At 43.7% G+C, this 18,604-nt stretch overlaps 1 protein-coding gene across 5 annotated transcripts in view; it reads right to left on the bottom strand.

Annotated features, from left to right (window-relative positions):
* SGK3 (serum/glucocorticoid regulated kinase family member 3) overlaps positions 1-18,604 on the bottom strand; it is a 57,871-nt gene that overhangs the window by 24,830 nt on the left and 14,437 nt on the right. For 4 of the 5 annotated variants that reach the window (XM_035563060.2, XM_050708742.1, XM_050708744.1 and 1 more), the window contains one exon: positions 3,513-3,719. In XM_035563060.2, the coding sequence (XP_035418953.1) occupies positions 3,513-3,590 (78 nt within the window). In that variant the 5' untranslated portion in view covers positions 3,591-3,719. Of the gene's footprint in view, positions 1-3,512; positions 3,720-10,803; positions 11,085-18,604 lie in introns of those variants that run through there. The other variant, XM_035563059.2, reaches the window with a different exon arrangement.

The following is an 18,604-nucleotide window of genomic DNA, read 5'->3' as shown; positions in this document are numbered from 1 at the left end:
CCAGTAACCAGGCAGACTGTGGATCCGGGGCTTTGTAAACCTGGTTGATGGATGAGCGTCCGTGGTGACTTCTCCTACCTCTCATCAACACCTTTCCTCTTATGCAACCTGTTGAACTCCCTTCCCTATCTTCTTGTGCTTCCAGAAAGGGTCTGTCTCTTTCTTCAGGGGAGAAGATGGAGACGGCAAGGAAACAAGTACAGAAGGCTGCTAATTCCTGATTTAGAAAGCTGGGAATGCCCCAGCAACAGCAGCTCACCCCTCTCCTTTCAGCTCCCTTAGTTGAAGCGGCAGACACCACCATCAGTTCCTTAGCCTGAGATCTGTATTCATGCAGATTAGCTTCTCAAATAAGCTGCCCTCAGTCTTCCCTGGGGAACACAGGAAGCTGGATGGAAGCATCCACTTCGGTGATGATGAGACTCTGCTTGGATAACTAGCTCTCTCTTATACTGTTAAACATGCTTTAGCATAAAGCCTAGCTATGCACCTTTCTAGAGCCTCCCTAGTTTGTTAACAGCGAAAGTTTCAGCACAAGTTTCGGCTGCAAAACAAGACTGAGATACTGTGCTTATTGCTTATACAGCAATCAAGTCCCGCAAATAATGCTCACACAAAATCACCACTCCCTGTGACTGCACGGCAGATCAATGCAAACCAACTTGAGCAGCAAGCCATGGACATAATTTTAAATTAGCAGGGCAAAATGCAGAGATGAGCGTAACTTCAGACGCAAGATGATATCCCCCCAGCTGGCAACCTCGAAATTAAAGCTGTTTTGTTCTTGCAGCAGCTAGCTGTAAGAACAATGACTCAGACAGTATGGGAGAGCATAAAGACAGAAGAACCGTAAGAGGTGAACCCAGCTCACACCATCACCTAAACTCCTGCATGCCCAGCTAAAGAAAAACCCCAAGTTCAACAGATATAAAAGCACTGAACATCATGAACACGTATGGCATCAGACATATTAAGATTTCTTAGTATGTCCGTATGTGATAGTAGAAGACGAGGACAGGTCAGAAGACAAGATTAAGCCTCAGACATTAAAACAGCACAGGCATAAAAGCAAGAAATCCAAAACACAGCTGTTTCATCAACACAGGGAAAAGAAAGCAGGCCGCTATAAAGCAGGACCGAACGGCAATTAATATAGCCTAGTATAGTCCAAAACAAGCAAATATTTTTTGTCCTCCCCCTTTTTATTAAAAAAAAAAAAAAAAAAGACAGTGAATGTTGAATCTTTAGAAAAAGGCAGGACAGTGATCTGGATTGGATATACAAAGAAGCTGGCTACCAGGAATTAAGTGGAAGCAAAAAAGCTTCCTGGTCAGAAAACCTAAAAAATTCAAACATGAAATTATTATTAGTCAAAATACGTATATATGTTGGTAATAAACATATTAAATGCAGGTAGAATTTAATAAAAACAAATGAAATGTTCAATAAAAGGTTATGAAGATGCTCAGGAGGAACTAAGAGCTCATTTCAAAAAGACAAAACTGAAAAGCTTGACTTATCAGAATAACAAGTACACAGACACGTGTTGTTTTTAAAAACGCTTCAGCATGGCAAGTGTGAGAAAAAAAAGAAGAGCTAGTAGACACTAAGTTGCATATATTTATGTTGTTTCTGTGCCAACATCAAGTGAACCACAATAAGGTTTGAGCTAGAATTCATAACTTCTGTTGAGACCAGTGAGATTTTAGAATAGTTTCACAGTAGACACATCAGTGATATATACTGTAAGTGATATTAAGGCAAAGCTTATACAAAGTGGTCACCTGAAGTCTTAATCTTTTTAACGTTTTCTTTCGCCCTCAGGCTTTTATTGCTGTTCATAGAGATTGAACTAACACTGCCATCAGAAACAGACAGCTATGACCTACCACAAATTTGTTAAGAACAAAGTGTTCACCCCACCCTTCTCTCTCACTGCTGTCCAAAAGCAGTACTGACAGGCTCCACTCATTATAGCGCAGCTACAAAAGAGGAGACAAAGCAAAAGCACTCTCAGACATTCTGGAATTCACAGTTCCTACCACAACGTTCAGCATTACCCTCACTACTGTCATCAAATCGTAAAATACATGTGATAACAGTCAAAAGCTTGGCTGTGAGAAGTGGCTCTTGTCAAGCTGCTTGATGCAGAAAGCAGAGAATGCTAAGACAAGGCATACCTCCACACAGCCAGGATGGATTCCTCTTTACCCCCCCACCTCTCTACATTCTGAAGTTTCCTACCGTTGCTGGTAGAGCTTTCTGAAGGGCATGCCCGGAGAAATCACCTTTAAGTAGCTAAGGTTGTCACACCCCTTAAAATGACCTGGACATCTAAACACTAGTAATGTGCCACAAATGTACCACACTGACACATTTTAACAGCAGGACTGCCAGCACTGAGGCAATAAAACAAGCCTGTTTTGCTGAAGTTTAGACTTTTATCAAGTTTTTCTTGCTCATTTGAGTTTCCCACACATGCAGCAAAGTTCTCTTTTGCTTGTTCCTTTTACTAGCACGCTCCTGCCTCCAATTACATCTTGATAAACTTGAATCAAATATCACTCTTCTCTGAAAGGAGGGGGAAGAGGATAGACACAGATAAATAGCTACGTAAATCTTTGTTTTGCTGTATTCTTCAGGCAGCAATTCAGCCTAAGTTTGTTTACATTCCACTTCTGAAGAGTGACTAATTCAGAGAGAGACAGACAGAGAGAGAGCAGGCTCAGAGGAAGTTTCACAAGAGCAATGAAGCAGTTTGAGCTTTTTAAAGGAAGAACTATTAAGCTGTCTTTATACACTAACATAAAGAAGTGCAAAACTAAAATCCACCCTGCACTCCTTTATTTTTCAGTCTGCAATGCAGAGAGTTTCCCCACCGAATGGTATGACCACTTCCAGAAAGAAAGTCAAACTGGGAGACCAAAAAAGGAAGAAAGGGAGGGGAATGACAGGGGTGGAAATGGGAACAGGATAGGAAAAAACTCATAGGCATTAGAATCAGGAAAACAGGAAGGAAGACTGAAAAAAGGTCTTTCACAAATGTGATATTTTACTTTTTTTTTCTTTTACAAAAAATAAAAGCATAATAGGATACCTATATGGGGGGAAAAAGGCCATTTCAAAAACATTTTATTCCTTTAGAAAAATGTTTTTCTTAAAAATAATCATGTAGGATGCCAAATCTTAATTTGATTTGGTACTAAAATGTTAAACCCGCATTTGAACACTTCCATATTTTTATGTGAAAACGCTGCTATTTGGGGGTGGGAAGTGGAGTATCAGAAATTTGCAAAGCCAAATCCTTTTTGCAGAAAGCAGAGTTAAACACTGTAAAACATTCACAACCTCTCACACTGGACTATGGCCAGTGCTCAGAAGAGCAAGTGAACGGATTTCTGTAAGCCTGTTGAAAATAACAATAAACTCACTACTTAAACCAAGAAAGTAGCACTTCTAAGTGTTAATAACCTATGCATTTGCCTACAGTGCTTACGCTTCTCTATACTTACAGTAAATCTTTTCTTCTTCTCTCTGTGTTCATCAGAGCTGGGAATGCTAACGCTTGGGCAGCTTTCTTTGAGATCCATTGTACGTGTTCTTTTGACAAGTTTGTTACAGGACCGCGCTTTGGGCGCTGCGATCAGAAGGTAACTTCAGCGGTGCTGATCCGAGATACGCCGCTCTTCTTGAGAAAATTTGAATTCCATCATGTAATCCTGAGGTGAACAGAAAAAGGAAAACTGAGGGGAGGAGCACTTAACTGACTGTGCTAAAACCCGTGTGACACAGACTTTTCCTCACAGGAAAGACACTTTACTATGTATATATACAGATACAAACGTTACAATTTAGTAAACTTTCCTGCCTGTGGTCCTTTGGCAGCTCACTGAAATTACTCACGTTCGCCGAGGACACGAGTACACCCCAGAAGCATCGCGCTGTGTAGACATTCTGGAAACAGACCGAGTCCATACAGACAGTACTTTGAAAGAATAAAGATAGACCATGGATAAATACTTCCAAAAAAAAAAAAAAAAAGATCACATATCAGCTGAGAAAAGCCAGTAACATGTATGTTTGGAAGGGTTTACTTCAAAACAAGTATTTCCAACTGCACAAGTCTGAACCAGAGGGCATTTCGGGTTTGCCAGAACATGCCGAGTGTGTTTAATTATCACATCAGAGATCAAAGACGACAAAAGAAATTTTTCTTTCACGTGAATTTCAGAGAGGGACACAGGCACCTTGTGTCCATCTGCGTGTCCACCCCCCTACCTGGGGTACTTTGTGTTTAGCACAACAGAAAGGTTGTCCACTCCTGTCTCAAGTTAGCTTCCTTGCAGAACTCGAGGAGGGCAAAAGCCCAGAGGATAAAGCCATCAGTAAGACGGCGTACTTCACCTTAATGAGATGCCCTCTCATTCACTGAGGAGGAGTATTCTCCACACCTTTACTCAGCACAAACCCAGTGTTTACCAGACTGCTGCAAGTAACAGGAACTTCAGTACTGCCTAAAAACACTGGGCATTCACGCTAAATGCCTTCAGCTCCCTGTTCAGGCCTGCACAGCCAGCTGCAGAGTTTTAGTGAATGTAGAACATCGTGAGTCTGACCAAGTTACAAACATGAGAAATTCAGTTGTTGTTGTTTTGGTTTTGTAGAAAGAGGAGACCTCTGTTCTCTCCAAAACACCCAGAGGAAAAAGGAGGGCCCCATTCAACATTTAACTCCCTGTTTTCTTAAACCAGGGAAGTATTAAACTGGACCGCATATTTCATATCATGGATTTCCAAAAAGCACAAACTAATCTGATGTAATTCTGCTGTTAGAGAGACACCCATATTTATGTTGGCAAGCAGGCTAAAGCCCCTGGAATCCAGGGAAAAGATGTTCTTGATACCCAGCTAATCTCAGTCAGTCACCTATTTTTCTTCTTCCCAAAAGCCAGATCATCTCCCTGATGCAAACTTCCATGTTATTATTCCTCCTGCGGTCATTAAAAAATACTTAATTTTTAAAAACCTACGTGGTGACTTTAAACAAGGAGCGTTTGAAACTCCTGTAATCACAGCTGAGTAACAGAACAGCCAGACTGCAACAGATCCAGAGAACGGCTTTGCTACATTTGCACTCCCCTGAATTGGACTGTTCCCTACTTCACTGATTAGGCAATCACAGGCGTGAGCATCTTTTTCCTTCCCCTTTTAATTTGACTACACCACACTTAATCCAAGCCAGTTACACAGACCTAGAGTTTCAAATTGGTTCCTCTATTCCTTTGGCAAGCCACTGTTTAAAAAAAGCCTTATTACAACAAGGCCCTTTTTACACTGGCATTTCCTTAAGGCTGTTCTTCACCCATTCCCACGCACTAAAATTAAGATCTAAAAAGTTAACTGTGCCCTTCTCCACCTTAAGAGGCCCACGAAAATAGTCCATGTGCACTGCTTTCAGTGTTTCACTCAGCTTACACTTTGCTGAGATACAGCGATCTGAGATACTTCAGATACAGCGTCAGGAACTGAAAACAAGCCCCATCTTCCTGCTCATCACGTTAAAAAAATAAAATAAAATCGGTAAAGCTTTAAAAAGAATGAGATGTTTCCTGACTAATATCACTCACCATCCTTCTCCTCTTTTCAATTGCCATTCATTACAGAGGTTGCTAACATGCTTGCAGTCATTCTCACACTTCTCTCCTCCCTTTCACTTTTGATCCTTGGTGCCATAGCCTTAAATACTATTAGAGCAGTACGGATTAAAGGCTGTAGTGCAAAATATATCAATTGGAAGAACGAGTTTTATTCCAGATCTGAAGCTGAAAGTTCTAGGGAAAACAAAAGGAGGAAGTGTCACCCAGATTAATTCAGGAAAAGTTTATTCATCTTACTGGAGGGGGAACAAAAAAAAAAAAAGGAATCAATCACCCGAAACACTGAAACTGCGATGCTCGTGTTTCTTTCCTTAAGCCGCCTGGAAGCTCACTGGCTGCAGTTATTTTCCTTCCCTGAGGCATCTCCTCTGAGCTGTGCCCAGGTCACCAACACGACGCCGAACTGGCACGCTGGGAAGAAATGCATCACCGGCACCAGCAGTTTGGCCACTGCGCTCCAGAGGCTCACAGCCTTCTTTCAACTGCTATTCACCACGAGCATATTAGCTCTCAAGGGCTTCTACCTGCACTACAGACCTGCCTGTACAACCAACCAGGGATGGATTTGCCTCAATCTTTGCCACGCGGTAGTTCTGGAACATAGCCGCAGTGTCGGCAGCAGGTAAAGCCACTGCTGCTGCGGTAACTACACCAAGTAGTGATGAGAAGCAAAGGGATGAGACACATTTTTATATGTAGCTTCGAATGTGTAAACTGTGGTGTCTTGTGGGTTGCCAGATACAAGTGAATTTAATAGACGCTGTCAGTTGTGAAGTCTCTGCCTCTGGTTATAGCTTTTCTTGTAACTAAGAGCAAGTAAACCCTGGCCTCCGCTTGGTAACAAGCAGAGAGGAAGAGGAGCTTTTAGAGAACAGATTCTAAAATAAACATCCCTTAAATCTTACTTGGGCACTAGTGAAAGAGCATGTAGGTAACACGAGACATTACCACTGAGACCAGTGGCGTTAGAAGCAGTTGTGACTAGCTAAAACCTTCAAGTCACTGCAGTATGAGAGATCTGGGACAGGGGAAGGCACGGTCGAATACATTAGGGAAGAACAGAAGTCACACACGCATCCCCCTGGCAAAGTTAAGCCTATCAAACAGCTCCACTGTCCAGTCCCTCCCCGGCGGCTGTCAAAAAGCAGGCAGTATTTTCCCTGCTTCCTGCAGGAAGCCACAACGTCGAATTTCGGGCTAAGTCCTGCCTCTGGTGAAGCAAGAGCAGAGCAGTACAGACCTGACACCATGAGAACAGACACAGACCTACTGTGCTCACAAACGAAGAACCTACTGAACGCCTCGCTATAAGGTATTTTGTGTAATCTCCTAATGGTTACATGTAACAGGCAAACGCTATCTGGGATATCTGGCAACCTCCTTTCTACCTAAACTCAAAAAAAATCAGGAAACATTTCTGAAGTATAATCAGATACTTTGTTCTGTGCTAGACCATTTTTTCTTTTTCTTTTTTTAAAGCAATAACAGCCTGAAGATGCTACCACTGTATAACCAAAGACCCTTGTCCTGTGTGCTAGTGAGTCAGCCTCTCCCAAGACTAGGCTTGGAAGCTACGTACTCACCTGCTGCCTTCACAGCAGTAGCCAAATTGCCTTAAAAGCCTCTGACTAAGGCCAGAACAAATCAGCTACCATATTCACCCCTTGTGAGTAACAGAAGGGAAGCGGAGAGAACAGTCCAAAAGCCAGTCACCCAGCAAGCCTATCTGAAGGCTCACCGGGATCCGTACTCACCTACCAGAACAGAACAGGCATTTCCCCTACGCACTCCTAATCCACCTGGAAAAACTTACTCTGGGACTGAGTCACAAGTGAGAACAGCTGCTGGAAATCCCACCTGAATGCAATTCCAGCTACAGAAGGAACTTACATATACAGAAGCCAGAGTAAGAAATGGGAGGCAGGCCTATTATTTGCTATAAACATTACTTTACGCCCTCTTACTTTAGGGAGGGTATCATCCTTGGTACACTTTTCAACACTTTCCCCAGCCTTCTCCACAAATACCCTGACAATGACTCAACATATCGCTGGACATGACATTTTTCGAGAAAGCCTACGAGGTCAACTTGTTCTCCGCTGCTGTGTGACAGAAGGGAGCGTCACGCTCACTTGTTACCAGACCGGCAGCTGCCACGCAGGAAGCAGGAGGCGAGCTATCCAGAACCCAATGCAGAAGGACCGGGCAAGGACAGCCAGGGGCTGCAGAAGTCACAGGCTTCAGGAAGAAGAGTCAAAAGCAAAGCGCAGATCACTGATCTGGAGAGAGGTGGGTGGCAAGAAGCTGTCGAGTAATTAGGCTCTGAAGAAAACAGGCTTCACCTAGGCCACCCTTTCGCACACCACATACCTACCATTTTAAAATGAGAACACTCAGACACCAGTGCAGACCTCTAGAAATAGCAGAGGCGAAGAAAAAGGAGAACAATAACCAAAACACTCCGGCCAGTCCCTGTCTTATCTCCCAACACCCTTTTAAATATAATCTGAGAAGAGAACTGAGAAGAATTCAGCTGTTAATATAAAGGAAAGGAAGGCTGCTCCCTGTTTACACACCACGCACTACCTTGCTTTTTTGGAAATCTTTAGTAGCACCACCACAGAAAGCAAACCACCACTCCGCAGCAACGTGGGCAAAGTCCAATTCAACTGCCGCTTTCTACGTGTAGAAAAAAACAACAGGTAAAGTGAAAACAACCCAGGGAAAGAAAGAAGTAACTTTTTTTTTTTTTGAGGTCTCTATTACTTCCCACGATCCTACTGCACAGCAGAAACAACCCTTTCTCCCTGCCCCACCTCCCAAATTAAGCTCCATTAAGTTCCTGTAACTGGCATGTAACGAGATTCAGGGCTCGGACTGGAACCATTTACATTCCTGTTTATTATTATTACATGACAGAATACAGGCTCTTTGCTGTGGTAAGCAATCCCCGAGTCATAAAACGGTTCTTAAGAACAACTACTGCCAATAAAAGATGTCTGTCTTTTAATCCTGAGCATAGGTGTCTAATAAATCCATTTTTAGCCGTTGTCTAATGTATCTGGAAAGGTCACTGTGTCTCAGGTGGTATGGCTTACTTAAATAGCAGATCAAATGAAAATCAAGTTTGCATTACACATGCTACCTGCACGTCCCTGGCACGCTTCTGCCTTCCTACACACAGGGTCCGATTGAAGTTAAACGCAGATGCCCAGGGACAGCACAGAGCAGGAGTTGTAGCACCAGCACCGCGAGCTCCTTTCCAGAGGTCATGCACAGAACAGATACCAGCCACTTGCAGCATATTCAGTTCTACATAAGAGGGCAGTCAGGCTTCAGTAAACACAATGCAAATAATCCCAGCCTCATTTTGCCCCTCTCGCAGAAGATTAAGATAGAGAAACCCAAATTTCAATTCCAGATGTACTGCCTGTTTATTTATTTTTTACATGACCTTGAACAAAAGTCACCAACTGTTCTCCCTGTTTCACTACATAAATAGATCTGATTCTCCTTTAAGATCAATGTTGTTATTAGTCCATCGAGCATGGGGAAATTTCCTGGATTTTCTGTACTGTCATTGGCAAAGGATCCGCAGAGCAGAATACATCAGGATTTAAAAATAATCAAGTACGTAAATCCAAGCTACAGTTCACAACCCAGAAAACACTTTTGAGGTCTGCGCTGTACAGAAGTCATAGCTGCCTAGAACCACAGAGCTGTTGGACAGTGAAAAGGCAATGATGTAAATATCAGAATAATAAAAGACAAGTAAGAGAAAGAGCTTTTAGCAATATCCAAATTACACGCCCAGCTCACCACCGCTGGACTCCTCGTGTTACACCAGGGCAACTACTTCTAGTATTTTACACCCCTTTTGCAAGGACAGCTTACTTATTCCTATAGGTAAGTATACACATGGACCTGTTGTATTTTGGAGCTGCACAGAGAATACAACGGCGTTCTAATTCAATAAATGCAGGGATTCAGAGAACATTTGTTTATGCATGTGTAACAGCTTGGTGCAATAACATCAGATGTGGTGAGGCTGTAGTTTACAATCAAAGGGGGAAATTAAGGCTGGAAAACAGTTTTCACACAATTCATCACCATCCTATAACCACAGGTGATACTTCAGCTTTAAACTGCCGTGGTAGTAAAACAACTAGCAGTTCTCACTGGCCCATACAAGTTAAACATGATGTATTTCTGGCCAAAACCAGCACCTCAAAATATCTTTTACGCAATAAAGAGGTCAGTTTTCTAGCTGTAAGTTATTAGAAATGCCACGCACGGAGACAACCCTGACAACGTTAACAGTGAACTTTCCAAAAGGCTTTCCAAAAGTTTGGAACATTTTTTTCCTGAAATCTAAAGTGTCTTCAGGAAAATACTCCTCCACACACACCTTCCTTTTTTTTTTTAATATATAATTAGCTCGAATTGCTGTCATTATAGACACTGATGTGGAGGTGAACACTTAAAAAGAAATTTTAATCAGAGCTATATTCAGATACTTAGGCTGAAAAAAAAAAGCACTGGAGTGGTTATGAGGAAGCGTATTTGAGAAGAATCAAAAATGGAATAAGAGCAGCCTTTAGAAATCCAGATTCATTTCTTTATGTGTCTGTAAACATGCTAAATATATGTTTGAAGGGAGTTATATTAAAAAAAAAAAAAAACACAAAAACAACAACAACAAAAAAAAACTTAGCTACAAGAGGAGAGCAGCAAGTCATATTGAGGGATTTCTCCAGTGCCAGCCAGCTGGGAGAGCTGTAATGGTACTGAGGCGATAACACCGTGCTAGAATAAATGCAGAACCAGCGCTAAAAGACATGTATACAAATACGAAGTGGGCTAAAAAATAACCATACCACACTGCAAAATTACCTCACAGCTAGAAGCGGCACGGCTGCATCTTTAGGAGCTGCTAGAGGAGGAAAACCACATAAACGTTAACAAATAAAGGAGAAGCAGGCAGGCTGTCAGAACAGCTTTAGTCTCGGCAATCAGAAGAGAGTCGCCGAGTGACCTGCAGACAATTACACGTGAGTCCTCTGGGACCTTTGGGGGGCTCGCTGCCCGTCCTAAAGCCTCCCCCCCCTCCACCCCAAAAGCCTCCCCCAGAGCCGCCAGCCTCTCACCTCCGCCGGGTCGCAGCTCCAGGGCAGCGTTTCGCCTCCTGCCCGCCTCCACCCCACGCCCGCCTCAGGAATGCCGCGGGCGAACGCACGCCCGTCCTCCCCCCCAAAAAAAAATAAACGGGAAAAAAAAAGGAAAGGCGAGGAGGGCTCCACCTGGGGCCGCAGGACGCCCCCGCCTCGCCGGGCGAGCAGCAGCCGCCAAATGGCCGCGGGAGAGGAACGGAGCGGCGGCGGCACCGGCCCGGCCCCCCCCGCCCACGCAGCCCCACACGGGCAGGAGCGGGGCGGAGGGCAGGGAAGGGGAGGGAAGGGCCGGGCCCCCAAGGCTCAGCCCACCCCCGGCCCCGCCAGGTGGGGAGGTGGGGGCCGGGCCCGCTGCAGGCCGAGGGAGGAGGTCCCGGGATCTTCAGGGAGCTGCCTCTGCGCCCTGCGAAGGCATGAGGGAGGTTTGGGGTGGCCCGGGCTGGGCTCCTCCTAGCAGCGGGTAACCGCTAAGTTGTACCTGATGCACACCAGCCCTAAGGAAGTCGGCAAAAATAGGGAATCCATGGAAAAAATCCCACCCTCTTTCAACGGCAGTATCACTTCTACTTTATTTTGATAACCAGACCTAAATGCACAGGAGTTAGAGGGGCACCTGTGCATGTTGAGGTACACACAGTCTGTAAGCATTTGTCATTGAGGCAAGGCTGAAGAGGCAAATACCTAATGCTAGCCATAATACCAAGTCTGAGGCAAAAGCTTATGGTGTTTTCACCTCCTCTATGTAAATCCCTGATGTGATTCTTTGGATTTCAAAGCGATTCTTCGCTTTGTGACTGCAGCATGAACGAGCCGAAAATGCCACGCAGCGCCCGCGTGCCCCCAGACCCCAGCAGCTCCCATCAGCAAACTGCTGGGGAGCGATGACGGAAGAGCCTCACATTCTGCAAGCACGTCCTCACAGGGCTCGCACGCGGGCCTGACGGGGCACGATGATGCTCATTTACGCAGAGTCACAGGTATTGGCATGTACACCTAGCGAAGAGCAATTGAGGAGAGCCGGTTTCCGAGGAGCCCCGCTGTGAGTGCTCATACCTAGCGCTGCGCTCGTGCGTCAGGCACCAACAGTCATCCGAGCCGAGCGCGCTCCAAAAACCAACCAGCGTGGCAGCCCGGCATTGTTTGAAATACGTCAGTGTGTTGATGAGTGTGTTGTAACCCCGTACGCACAAGCTACAAGTCAACTGGATTGCGGTCTGCCATTTTAGTGGAGCCCTCCCAGGAAGGAATGAGGAGTTTTCCCATCCCAGCCCGCCCAAATTTCCAATTTGGGAATTTCATATTTTGGGGCAGGCACTGCTACAGTCCTCCTTCTGCCTGTTCAGATCAGGCCTTACAATCACAGAGGGTTTTTAAAGAAAATGTGCTAGCACTTCTTGTTCTGATCCCAACATAGAAGGCTTTGAACTTCAGTCAGTTAAAGTAACTCGCTGGCAAATAATTCAATCAGGTAATCTGTATTCAAGAGTTATTTTCAAGTCGTTTAGCAGTGTTCATCTCCTACCCGGCTGATAGTTTTTGGTTAATCATTCACTTGTCGGCAGATCCACTGAATGGAGCCACTCGACTGATTTACAGTAGAGGGGCCTCAGTGTGGGAGAGCAGAGAGAGCCCTGGCCAAGAGATAATTTAACTCTGCCTACCTGACCACACAGTCTAAGCCCTAAAGCTTTGAATAAAGAGATAAATTTGTCCTTCCTTGCAGCTGAAAACTCTCCGAAGACCGGGCTGTCAAGCGTTTAATCTTACGTAGTTCCTCTCACTACTCCAGAGCTGTGCTCAGCCTAAGTAATTACAGAGCAGCCGTGTGGTACGTATCCCTAAACTGTAATTTGCCAGAATGAATTCCACAGCAAATTTATCTATATATTGCATCACACCATACAAACCACTGTTAAGGTCCTAAAATTTAAAGAAACCGTAGTTCACAAGTTTCTTTGGTCAGAGCTTTTAAAGGCTAGTACTCTAATGCCAATTTCCTTCGGAATACCTGGTGGTTACCTGTGTTTTTGATGCAGAAACACATAGGGCTAAACTTGCCTTTAAGTGAACTTACAGGTCAGCATTCACTCTGATGTTTTTATCCACAGGAACTCCCTTGCATTCCCTGTGTAAGTTTCCCTGGCAAGGAATATACACAATGATTCTCGCTTCCACCAACTGCTTTGCAGTACTTGGCTTCTAAGGAATGTTACAAATCCGCGAACTGTGCTGTCTTCCCAACTATTTCAAATCTTTGTTGAAGAATGCCAGTAACTGGGTGACAGAGCAGGAAGAGGAAGGGGAGAGGAAAAAAAAAAAAAGGATAAGGGAAGGAACCATCTCATCCCATTTCAACTGGATTTCTCCAAGCCCAGTATGAGCAGGTAGCAGCACTCTGAACTATTAAGTGTAAAGTAAATACTGTTTTCATTGAAACTGTGCTTAAATTAGCATGAAAAACCCTGTCACTGACCAAAGATCAGAAGTATAATCTTAACGGAGGCCTAAACAGACAAAATACAATATAAATAAAAAGCATTGTCATAAGACAAAGAGAAGCAGGAATGCAAAAGACCTGCTTAAACATAGCCATGAGCTTTGTTAGTGAACACTGTTCCCTATGTACATTCTGCAGTACTTAAATATATGTTCAAATATTTACACAACAAGCACAACCCCAATCATTTGATAAGTATAGTCCAATATTTTTAATTACTGTTAAAACACTGTGGGTCAATTGACTATGACCTTGAAATAATCATCTCACTGCCAGCTTCAAACACTGAGGTGAGAGCTTTCTGTTTCAGTTACAGTATCTTGAAAATACTTAGCCTGTCACGTTTAACACAAAGCTTGCTATCCCGCTCCTTGTGCTCGGGGATAACACAACTTCCTTGCCCCAGAAAGGACAATTAATAGAGTCATCAGTTTTGGACACTACGCTGAGATGATGTTTGGAATCAGACACTCCTCTGTGATGGTATCTCTCACATACCAGCAGCTCCAGTTAAACCAAATCCATGCCTATATAAAGCCCTCCAAAAGGCATGAACGTGACAATGCCAGATGAAGTGATCTTTTAAGTAATTACTGTTAGCCTTTAGCCTATAAAGCCCTAAACTTGGACTTCCCTCAGGAAACAACTGAGGGCCATTGTACTTAACTTCACATTTGCCAAATGATTTTTATCCAGGAACCCAGCTCCAGCTACCTCCAGATACACAGCGCGTTTCCAGAGGACGTAACCCTTTGGAAAGCCTCGAGCTGTAACAGGTGGGCCTCATGATGGCACAGGCATAGCAGCTCGAGGCAAATATTGTCTAATACCCGAGATTCTCACTGCCACAAAGACCCCATAAAACGTATGAAGACGTATATACACTTGCCCTTTTCTCTAATTTTATGCTTGGTACTTATCAGTTATATTCACACCTCCCGTTTGGATTCACCTGATTAACCCATATCCATTCCCACTGCCTGCGTAGGAACTGGACTTTTAAGAGGCTTGGAAATGGGTCAGTTGGGATCAGGCACTCAGCGCTGCAAAACGCAACAACAGTGATACATCTACTGGAGAAAAACATCTTCTGAGAGACTCCCTGAGTACATGAGATTACCAGAAAACATGGGCTATCAAGGATAAAATCAAGTAAGAAGTGACACACAGTGGGCATGTGCTTTAGCTGAAAGTCTTAAGAGTTAAAACTACAGAAAAAAAAGATGGACGAGACTTAAACTCCACAGTGCACATGCAAGCAACAGTGTCACCAGGTAACTGTTCTTTACCAAAGCTGGTTTTGTAACACTTAATGCATGTATGCATATTAATGGCTTTCATTTAACTCATTTTCATAGTTGCGTGCCTGTGCTTATTAAAGGAGTCTGAATAATGGTTCAGTTTTACATGAGCTCCGTAGGAGAAATGTTTTTTTCCCTACTTTCTTTTCATGCTCTAGATGAACCACAAAATGTCTTCAGAATACAGAGACAGTCTTTCAGTTTGGAGGAACTGAATAAATACTTAAGACACTGATTTGCAGTGAACATATACTTCAGCCCCTACTCCCAAACAAACCAACCCACCACCCAAGACTACCACATGGCACCTCAACAAGCACTGCCAAAAGATTCAGTATTATTTCAACAAAGCATAAGGTCTTGAATGTAAAGGAGGCTTCCCAATCCTGAGTGACATTCACAGCGAGCTGACAGTTTTCCAGAGCTCCAGTCACAAAAATGATCCATGCATTACAAGAGTGTCCTGTAGCACAGAGGCTGGTGGAGATCCAAACCGGAATCTACAACACTACATGGACCCACACTTCGCATAACAAACACCACAAACCAGGGCAATGAAGGGATAACTATAGAAAAACTGCTAAATTGCATCATTTCACAAACATCACAGAGGATGCATAACATGGACCAAAAGAATGACAGCAGCACCAGATCAAAGAAATCCTTCAGAGAAAAGAAAAACAGATTAAATCAAGTGAAGCATATGCTGGAGATGAATGCTGGTACACAAGCAAGCATTGTGCCAAAAACAACAGTGTCACACGGAATTAAAGAAAAACAGGTAAGACTGAATGATTAAAAAGGCGAATTTATCCCTACCTAGGGGAACATGTATGCCAAGTATGCTGTTGCATACACTGGAAATGCAGATTGCCTACCAATGCTCTTCAGAGTAATTACGTTTTTTGCTTAGAATATGTTAAGCTCTCAGTCTCTTTGACAGTGCATTTACACCCCAGGAAGATGAAGCCAACAGTTCAGAGTTTCTCTGGCAAGCAACTACTTTCAGTCACAAGAAAAAGGATTTCAGTAGCACCTCTGTCTTCAGTGTCTTGATATTTACATTGATCAACAATACAGCACGTACGTAGCTCATCCTAGAAGCAACAGCCTCGCTCTGGATGCTCACTGGACCTATGTGGGACCTCTCAACTTCTACAGTCTGGACTGAATGGCCACTCTTACTTGTCCGCTGGGTATCCAGAGCTCCAAAATCAATGCAAACAGTTCACGTGCTCTCCCAGTACCACCTCCAGCAAGAAGAAAGGAGGCATCTCTGGAGAAAATTAGATGTGTGGCGCTTTTTACACGTCTCATCTCAGTCCAAGCACTGCCCTCATTCCTCACACAGCAGAAGAGACTTGGCCTACGAATGCCTCCCTTTCCCCTCCCAAAGGCCACTTTCATACCCCGGATCTTACTGAGCTTCAAGGAGTTTTAATTCCCTGAAAGACTGTGATCACCATGCTCTGAGCTGCTTTCTTAAGCCACGGCATGTGGCTGTTCTTCATATACTTCATGTTCGGGTATGTTGCATATGGTCTTTCACGAGAAAGAATCTGTTTCCAACAACAACTATGGGCAAACACCCAGCAGAGAGGGGAGTTTATGGACTTAGCAGCTACCAGCACACTGTGGGGAAGTATGCATAAAGATCTGGAGACAGCAAGTGCAACGTGATGGGCTGAGCGGTGGGGGAGGAAACCTCAATCAGTCATTCCACTAGGAAAGTTATGTACCTCAAACACAGCAGAGACACCCCTCAAGAGCAAGGTACCGACTTGTAATCCATACCATACCATCATCAGCCTCACATTTTATCCAAATAAATATTAGGGAACACACATACGTGCAAATCAAGTTGATGTCACAAGCATTAGACAGGATTTTAAGTGATGGAAAATAAAATGAAAATATGAGGACAAATAAGGCTATAAGTTATCCTTCTTATCCTTTAATGCAAGAGTTCTAGTTTTTTACGTTCTCAGCATATTTTTATAATACAGTCTATAATTTTTATCAATGTTATTTAGGAAAATTCATTCCTTCTGTACAACACTACGTTGTAACTAACAAACCTCTGGGTAATTTGATATAGGCAAGCAGTTTTGGGCAGAAATTGCATAAATGCATGATGGGATTTCAAGATAAAAAAGCAGTATCAGGCAGTGAAATACCATATCTGTGCTTTAAATACACGTAACCCTATTTTCCTCACTTAATCCTCCTCATTTCCCTCATACATAAACCAGAATATAATATTAATATTGCAGCATCAGTCATTTTTCAGTTAAGGCAAGCTGAACAACGCATTCTGGTACAAAGCAAACAACTCTGAAGATCAGTTTCTAAAAATTACTTGCAACGCGAGGCATTTCAAGTGCCATAAGCTGCCTGACAAGGCTCGCTTCAGATCCGAAGCCCCCCGTTTACACCCTGCTCACTTTCCCTGCTCGCTGTCCACCAGGAGATGCAATCCAACTACAGCCACCTCTTCACGAGGAGCACCGCTAACCGCAGGTGAGTGGACGTACACCGGTATATAAATACACCCACCCGTACAGACAGCCCTCTGGGCCCCGATCTCTTTTCCCTTACACCTACCGTCGCTCACTGTGGTGTGCAGCGCAGAGCAGGTACCCAGACAAAATCTCTACAAACGAGTTCAGCTGCCAGCTGGAGGATCACGGTGTGAATACTGAACTCAAGGTAGAATCATAGAACCATTTAGGTTGGAAAAGGCCCGTAACATCATCAAGTCCAACCACAGATTGCCCAGTTTACCTCAGCTTTCCATTATCGTACAGACACACGCTGTAGGTTCTGCCTCGAGCCACCTCTATTTGCTTACATAGAAGTTTTATATGGGTTTTACATAGGTTCCAAGTACATGAGGAAAAGAAGCATGCTAGACTTGATTTACCGATTTATAAACCATACAAAGTCCTACAAAAAAAAAAGAAAAAAACCCACACATATAACAAAAGGGCAAAAAAAACCCCAACAGCTCCCACCTCACAGTATGGCAAGACCTGCATTTCATTCTCAACACAGACCCTTTGGTATTCAGCTTATAAACACGGTTCCATACAACAGGTCAGCTCTCTGAGTTTGCCCAAGATATGAGCAGTATGTGCAGGAAGGTATGCTAGAGCTAAGCTAAGTATAATAAAAAAAGCTCTCAAAGTAGTAATTCTGTATGGATGTTTCTTAATTCAGCCTCCCGAATCCCAGCTACAGCACGTTCTGCTAGAATTGCAAATACGGGCTCGGGTGAACAAACACGCTCTGGTAAACAAATGCTTTGGCACACAACGGTATGTAGGTGGGGTCTACCCAGAATGTCAAGAATTCTTCCCTAAATCAGAGAGATGAGCGAGAACACAACCGCTGCATTTGCGTTTTCAAGCTATTTACTGGTTGTTCACCTCTACGGGTATCGTATTTGAATGAAACTAAAGAAGGGTGGTGTGGGGGGGCTGCTCCTCATTTTCCCCCCACCCCGGTCAATATCTTCACTGGTGGGCACCAGACCAAGAAGGTTCACTTGCTATTGAGATTTTCCACCGTCAAGCTACTCTCTCACTTCCTGGTGTGCCCAGCCTTGGGAAATAAGCACAGGCATAGCAGGGTGCAGAAGCCCTACTCTGACAGAAGGAAGGATGCATCATGGGTCTTCTTGTTTGCCAGTTGTTTTCCTATTTGCATTTGCTCACAACCTCTTCCCAAAATAGCAGCACTTTAAAGGCAGCCTAAGATTTACAGAATAGGCCAGATTTGGATTTACTATTCTATTAATACCTCTAACGAATTGTTTACGTCAAAAGAGGGCGTGCGTTCTGCTACAGCACTGATACACGTCAATTCCAGAGCACAAAATGGGTAACAACAAATTAAAATTGCTAAAATTTAAAATTCCTGCTACCGAAGCAGGATGCTCTATCTCGTAATCCAGAAAGGACAGAGACTGAGGCAAAAT

The sequence above is a fragment of the Cygnus atratus genome, chromosome 2, assembly GCF_013377495.2.
Source record: "Cygnus atratus isolate AKBS03 ecotype Queensland, Australia chromosome 2, CAtr_DNAZoo_HiC_assembly, whole genome shotgun sequence".
NCBI lineage: Eukaryota > Metazoa > Chordata > Aves > Anseriformes > Anatidae > Cygnus > Cygnus atratus.
This window is presented reverse-complemented; position numbering and strand designations above follow the sequence as displayed.